Here is an 8,014-nt window from a genome sequence, read left to right as displayed (position 1 = left end):
AAGATTGGTAGTGGTGGTGTGTGAGAGAATAATTTATATGAAACAATATATGTCATGACTGAATACATTTTCTGCCAAAGCAAGTTGATTCATTGTTTAGGTCACATAGACTGCTGTTGGGATCACTTTGTGAACAGTGGCCAAAAAAAAACCCTTTTTGTGTATGAAGGGTTAGGGTTTAAAAAACATGTACTTTGAACCAATGTTTTCAATAAAGGGTGAATTACCAAGAGGTCGGTGACCACAAGTAAACCATCTACGTTTAACTTTTAGGGGTGAAATAACAAAGAACACAAAACATTTTTTGCTTCAGAAAGGAGGATCTGAATAAAGCTGATTTGTTACACTGGCAAATCTTTTCATCACAAGACTTCATCGTTCATTAGCTGCTGTATACAAGAAAAGTTTTGTCTGAGTTGTGATGTCTTTGAGTTAACCGCTTCTGCTCATGTCTCTGCTCGACGCATTAATCATCACTGCAGTGTGCATTCATGTTGTAGCTCTTCTGCATAATACAGAGACACATAAGATGAACAGACTTCAACTCATCAAGGACCATATTTTATCAGGAGAAAAAGTAAGAGACAATTCATTCTTTTGTCTAAACTAACTAATAGTTTGACTGCCTCCGACTGTTTGTCAACATCTTAACCTGTAATGATTTAATACTAGCAAATAACCGATCACCCAGACCCAGAGCTTTAACTAATGAATTTTTACAACATAAAGCTGATTTTAGAAAAGAAAATGGTTTTACTAAATGCCAATGATCCTTTGTCAAATGAGCTATATGCATGTTATTTCCGCGTTTCACGGGAAGAACCCTAGACACTTTCAAGGTTGGGGTGACCTAAAGCAGAGAGAAATGGGGAAACTGAGAAAATAGTTCTATTACAGTTTTTCTCAATTGCTAAAACACAATTTCTGAAACCTTGCTCCATTTTCTGAAAACATTGAACACAAAACCTCATCTTCAAGCACTATTTACAAAACCTCTGACTCCTCTTGCAAAATGAAACTTTCGACTCAAAACAGTTTTGCCTGTGTTCAAAATCAAACACTGCTCTCAAATCATAAACAAAGTGATCAAAATGATATACACTATCAAGCAGTCAGTAAACAATACACCAATAAATGGAAAATACATTGTTCAAAACATAGTTCTCAGAGTGAAGTACATTTTTTATCTCAAAACAAAGTTTATATTTTTCCGTCATTTGTCTTTTGATGAATGAAAACATGTTCTATCATCGTAGCTCAAAATTGATCAGAAATTACTACTCTGCTTTGCTCTTTGCACTTTTTGGGGTTTCTTCCTCCTTCTACCCCTATTTTTACAGTACTGTACCCTGCATCTCATATACTTGTCCTAGTGTAATTATTGTTCTTTGTTGATATGAACCTGCAACCATTGAAAATCTATTGAGCAGTCCGTACTGTTCAAAAATGAAGAGCACAATGTTCAGGGCAAAACTATTTGTGTACAGTATACAGCCTTCAATGTACTGTAATATAAAATCAGACATCAAAAACATGAGTAAACATGTGATGATCAATGTGCTTCTTGTCTTTGGGCTGGGTCAGGCTAGAGCACTTCATGGACGTCACAAGGCAATCTTCCTGAGGCAATGGGGGAAGAAGCCTCTTGTGTGCCGTATCGAGTCCTGACATGATTCCTCACCTATATCACCACAGGTTAAATCCATGGCTTGCAGTAGATTTACTCTTGTATAGGGTTGTCTATCATAAACTTTCCATCTCCAAGAGGAGAAAAACTCCAGAAAGGCGAGTATGGAGGGAGGTCCAGGTTCATAAACTGCCCATTGATGTTACAGTAAACCATTCCCTTACCTGAACAGCTCGGTGAAAACTGACATTGTCCCACACTATCACATAGGTGGGAATGGGATTCTCAATTAGCTCTTGACCCTGCTGCCCTTGAACCTGATGCTCAAATAAAATATCTCTTCGAATTGCAATAAATCTTAGAAGAAGCTGGGTATTATATGGCCCGAGTCTAACATGGTGATGCAGAACACCATGGTTGCTGATAGCAGCACAGATTGTGACATTACCACCTCGTTGACCAGGAACTCCAGCTGGGATTGTCTTCTCACACACGAGTAAACAACTATCAGCCTTCCGATGTTACAGATATTTAAAACATATGTGACGTCGATCTCTGTTCAGGCTCCTCCCCTGCCCTGGGGGAGGCGTCCTCTCCTCTGAAACCAATCACAGCGGGACACGTTAATCTGACTCCATTTCCAGCAAACTGTTGGTTTTCTGCAAAACATGATTTGAGAACAGCCTGGCCTTGCAGCCGAATGTGATTAACGACAGGAACATTCTTTCGCCCACCCCCTCGTTATCTTACACTCAGCTTCTGCATTCCTCACAGCTCTTGTCTCTCACTTCTGCAAACTAGTTTTCAAGATTAAAAGCAAGCAAAGCATAAGCATACTCATTGGAGGTCTTCTCGGTCCAAAGATCTTTACCCGACCCGAAATGACCCGAATCACTTTTACCTGAACCCGACATGACAATTTAAAAAAAAAATGTAAAGCCCCGAACCCGAGACAGACCCGATAACGTTAGACCCGAGTCCGACCCGACCCATCGTATATTTTTTTTCAAACCCGACTAGACCTAAATGTAAACGTTATTAATGGAAATGAAATTGATATGGCAATGGAAACGTTGATCCTCTTGTTTTGCTCTGGCAAATTGCGCAAACTCAGGCTAAATAGCAAAACAGCATAAAGACACAGCTTAATCCAGTTTCCTGATTAATCCCCTGCACAGATCTGTTTTTTCGCAAGAGGAGAGTTGGTAACTACACGCACACACACGAGCGATGCGCTGTTATTGTACAGGATAGTTTGGGTCTTCCTCGGGTCAATTCAGCAAAAAACATTTTTACTTTATATTTCCCGAGACCCGAAGAACCTAATAATATACCCGACCCGTGTCCGAAGCTCCCTGTGAGGTGGCCAAGGAAGGATAATACCCTGGTGTTTATTGCTGTCGCCAGACTTTCAACTCACTACGGTCTTTGCGGTGCACTTTGTTCCGTCCTCTGGATAAAAATCTACATTAACAGGGAAATAATAAAGAAATAGGAAAATAAGTAATAAACATCCATATGTTTTACATATTTACTCACCCTTTTATCATTTCAGACCTGAAACACAAAAGAGGATATTTTGAAGAATGTTGGTAACTGAACAGCAGCGGCACCCATTACCCTTCTATTGTATGAACACAAAACCAATGCAATGAATGGAAACCAGCAACCAACATTCTTCAAAATATTGTTTTCTGTGAAAGAAACAAAGTCATGGAGGTTTGCACTGTTAAGAGGGCGAGTAAATGATGACAGAACTTTCTTTTTCATGTAAACAATCACTTACACTCTGTTTGGCTGACATACACAGCTAAGATGACAGGGGGATGTGTAAACTATAGGAAAATATTTATTGTCAATGCCACATGAAAATCTGTAATTAGCTAGGTTTCTATTACTTTTTGCATTGGCAAAAAAAGTTTTAAAACGGGCAGTATGGTGATTGCAAACCTTACAGAAATACATATTGCTCGCAGTCTTTTAATGGGTTTCTTACAAAAAAAGTAGCAATAATACTTCACCTTGCTTCTCTGAGCTCCGTCGGAAACATTTGGTTTCCTCAGCTATAAAATATTTATTTAAAAGTCACAGTCTCTCTCAGCTCTGCTGAAAACACAGCGTTACAACTTTCAAATAGACTTCCCCGGTAAAACCTTCTCCGTTCTGCGGTGGGGTTCCTTTTTCACAACGTAAAGAGCAAAGCCTATGCTGTCCCTCAGAAATGGGCAAAATAATTACGTTGCGTTTAAAGACCGCCAAATACCGTTAGGGGAAATACAGTATAGTACATCAATTTAAAAAATACAGTAAGTCACTGTATTTAGTGTTTGACGACACACAAAAATCCCACAATGCAATAGAAATTACAGTTATTACAGTAATTACAGTTAAAAATTACAGAAATGTCTAACAGTGTATATAGGAGTGGTGTTCTACTGTATTATGTTTGTAGTTGGTGCGAACACAAGCAGCATAATACTTTTTCAGATTACTTTTTCAGACATATGGTGATAAAGGGGCAAAGGTCTGACATGCAAAATTATAGGATTTTTTTCTTTTAAATGCTCTTAGAACTTTGTGATATGTTTTATTGGTTAGGTGTTTGCAAAACCCAGTGACAAACATAAAGGGTGTCATGATTGTGCCGAATCACGTTATGTTTCTCTTGGTCTAGTGGCAGGATCAGTGAGAGAACCTCGTGTTCAGTGTGGAGAGAGGCAATTATTGTTGTTATGGCTTGCCATACACTCTCTCCGGTCTCGTCTCTGTTCCCGCCCTCTCATCTCTTCATTATTGCTCATTAGTTATCTCTTGATTTGTTCCCTTATTTAATGCCCCTGTGTCTTCTGTTTGTGCTGGATCATTTTGGGATGTTGTTCATGTCACCCGCTTTGTCCTGTATTGAGATGTAAGTCTAGTTTAGTTATTTGTGGTCCTGTCTAGTGTTGTATTTAGTCTAGTCTGGTCTAGTCTAGTCTAGTCTAGTTAAGTGAAGTCAGATTATGTTCCTGTGTCCCCTTCCTGTTCCCAACCTTGCTGTTCTGTTGTTTTACCCCTTGTGGGTTTTTGTTTAATGTTGTGTATTTATTATTACAGTGTATTATTCTCGATTGTTTACAAACAAATATTGGTCCTTGAGACACAATGACCACAACATGGAGTTTAGAAGAATTGGTTCAGGGGGTTGGTGCATGAGTTACAAGCACAATTCCTGCTTTACACTCACATTGCAGATCTAAAATACACTTTTATTCAAAACACTACACACAATTCTCTGCATTTGGCACAATTTTCGGGCAGAAAAATCTCTTGTTTTCACAAGGAACACACTGCCAATTAAAAATATCCACACTGACTCATCACATGGGTCACAAATGCCTATATATATATATATATTATATATAAAAACAATTATATATATATATATATATATATATATATATATATATATATATATATATATATATATTTATATATATATATATATATAATTGTTTTTATAGTCAGAACACACAAATACACAATACCAAATATATTTAATTTTTCCAGTTTTTTTAAAGTACACAGTATTTTACAGTGTACATCCCAACCAACGCAAAGTGGCACATACAGTAATATATATATAGATATATATATAGATATATATATAGATATATATATACTACAAATATTTTACAACACACTAATGTATGTATTGTCTGTAGTAAGTGTAACACTGAACCATATAAAGAGCAAAGTCATTATGATGAATGGAGAAGTGTTTTATAAAGAGCACATCAGTGTTCAACTGGTTCTTATAAATGTCTATTCATATGATGGTTTGTGTGTGTCATTTGAAAACAAAATACCATTTTGAGAAGAAAGAACATTTTGCAGGAGAATTGAGGGGTTTTGCCCATTGTGTTTGTGTTTTTTGATTTGTGTGTAGAGTTCTGAGAGTATGAGGCATGCTTTCAGAAAATGTGTGTAAAAAATTGAGAAAAACTGTAAAATCCTTGTTTACCCTTGTCTGTCCTTGGGTCCTCTGTCCTCCTGCAACAGGATCCTGAGAAAAGGGTAAATAAAAGTAATGATTTATGACAAAAAATTTAAATAATAAGCCAAAGGCAGAAATAATGAAATAATTTCAAATAATGAAATAAGGAGATACAAGGTTTATGAAGGACAGCATTGATGGATTCTTTTCCTTTTGCTTATTGTTTTTAATAGCTTAAGTGAATTAATTAACTAAACATAAAATATTAAGTTAACATGAAATCTGGGATTGAAGCATTAAATTATGTCTCCAACTGAAGTGCATTAAGTCTGATTTGGGGAGCCGGAATGTGTTAAACAAAAGCGCCTTTCATTATCTAACTGCAGACGTCCTGAGTTTTCAAGTTGGTCTTTGTATAATAGTTGGTTATTGGATGGTTTCTAATTAATTATAATATCTACTGTGTCACAGAATATCGCCGCGCCGGCTATGCTGCCCAGCCCCCTGACCACGCATGTGCTAAATATAGCTGAAGGAGTTCCGGGAGTCAACATGACCATCAGCCTCTACCGCCTAGACTCTGTCTCATCTGTGTGGAATGAACTTACAACAGGGTAAATCCATAAACAATGCGGTTTACAAAATTTTTCAAATACTGTTATTCTATAATTCACATTTTAAGAGGATTGTATACAAATATACAAATTTGTATTAGACCAATAACAGAAGTTTCAAAATTATGACTTGATGTGTTCATTTTAGGTTAACTAATGATGATGGCCGTTGTCTAGGCCTAATAACAAAGGAAACTTTCATTGCTGGTGTGTATAAAATGCGTTTTGAGACTGGAAAGTACTGGGATGCCCTCGGAGAGATAAGCTTTTATCCATTCGTTGAGGTACTGTAAAAACAATAAAAACATAATTTAATAAATCAAATAATTTTTATATAAACTATTTAATTTTGCTGTGATTTTTTAAGCAATCCATGGGACACACACTAATTCTTAACTTTTGTGTTGTATTGTAGGTGAATAATGCCTATTTTTGTTTTCAGGTTGTTTTTACCATCACTGATCCTTCACAGAAGTACCATGTTCCTCTGCTATTGAGTCGTTTCTCTTACAGCACATACAGAGGAAGCTAGAGATTTTTTTCACTTTTACCAACCTCAAATGACTTAATTTACTAAATAAATCCTGTACATCATTTGTTTTATTGCTGCTGCACAGATCCATTGGATTAGAATGTCTAAAATAATAAACACTAAAATGTTGCTATTTATTTAAAACATACATACAGTTTACTTTTGATTAACCGTAAACTAGATCATGCACGGTAAGACTTTGCTGGGTAGATCTGCAGGAAATAGCCTAACTGGCAGAAGCTTCGCCTTCACAGAAATAGTTTTTACCATGTAACAACCAGCCTTATCGGAGGATCACAAATAATGTTAAAATATGGGATCAGATTATACTGTGAGAGATCTTTTAGTGTTAAAAGAATGACATAAAAACGTATTAAACAACACGTGTGGTATTTGTATTTACAATCTTCATATGTAACTCTCAAACAACACAATAAAACTAGGAAAACTCAGGCCATTAAAAGGATACAGTCCAATGCTCCATACCATAAAACAGTCCTTGAATCCTATTGTGTCGTAAAAGTCCCAAGTGTGAGTGTCCACCAGTGTTTATACAATTAAAGACCAGTGAACGCATGAAAAGGTGAATCCACAAGATGATAACTCCACAATTCAGGTCAGTAGTAATATGAGAATCTTCCTTGACCATGCTGGTTTCAGTATATACACTTCCTGCTTCAGATGACAGGCCAACCTAGAACATCTTAAAGACATACACACTAAAAAGGTTAAGAGAAGAAAACATGTAAACCAATTAAATTATATTTGTCTCTATAATACATCAAATAACTGTAATACGTAGAGCGGTAAAACATGCGGGACAGTGTCACAACTGTGTGTAGAAAACAGTGTAATACTCTATTCAAAATGTGTCAGCTGTGATTTCCAGCCTATTTTGTTTGGGTAGCCTATTGCCTTAATCTATTAAAATTTCAAAAGATAAGGTTCATCTGATGTTAGTATAGTGAGTGTTTTTCATTTTTTCCACACAAAACAGAACTTTGAAACTTGAAACACACAATTAACCTGCAAACACCTGATAACAACAATGAATCCTCAAGTTCAAGTCAAGTTGTCATTCCGCTACATGTGTGGACATACAGTGGAAAAATATGTTGTGTCTCACAGGAGTGCAGTGCTACATAAGATCAGACATACAACAGTTGAGTATAAACCTATACAAAAGGTGTGGGTTAGGGTTAGCCCTCTGCTGATATATACGATGGGATGTTCCTCACCCTCCTGAGTCTGGGACAACACCGCAA

General features: G+C 36.6%; 1 protein-coding gene across 1 annotated transcript; it reads left to right on the top strand.

Moving 5' to 3' along the window:
* Window positions 1-210: 210 nt before the first annotated feature.
* Window positions 211-7,697, top strand: uraha (urate (5-hydroxyiso-) hydrolase a). Its single transcript, XM_079465371.1, has 4 exons — window positions 211-577; window positions 6,075-6,217; window positions 6,366-6,501; window positions 6,660-7,697. The coding sequence occupies exons 1-4, from the start codon at window positions 449-451 to the stop codon at window positions 6,747-6,749; spliced, it is 498 nt and encodes a 165-aa protein (XP_079321497.1). The 5' UTR covers window positions 211-448; the 3' UTR covers window positions 6,750-7,697.
* The last annotated feature ends 317 nt before the right edge of the window (window positions 7,698-8,014 follow it).

Source organism: Barbatula barbatula (genome assembly GCF_947034865.1).
Source record: "Barbatula barbatula genome assembly, chromosome: 10".
Taxonomy (NCBI): Eukaryota; Metazoa; Chordata; class Actinopteri; order Cypriniformes; family Nemacheilidae; genus Barbatula; species Barbatula barbatula.
Note: the sequence above shows the minus strand (reverse complement) of the source record. Positions and strands in the feature narration are given on the sequence as shown.

What these genes read in the sequence shown, in the direction of transcription:
- uraha (XM_079465371.1), top strand. Translation starts at nt 449, where the DNA reads ATGTCTCTGCTCGACGCATTAATCATCACTGCAGTGTGCATTCATGTT. An exon ending in ATATTTTATCAGGAGAAAAA is followed by an intron (nt 578 to 6,074) that starts GTAAGAGACAAT and finishes ACTGTGTCACAG; the next exon opens with AATATCGCCGCGCCGGCTAT. An exon ending in TGGAATGAACTTACAACAGG is followed by an intron (nt 6,218 to 6,365) that starts GTAAATCCATAA and finishes TGTTCATTTTAG; the next exon opens with GTTAACTAATGATGATGGCC.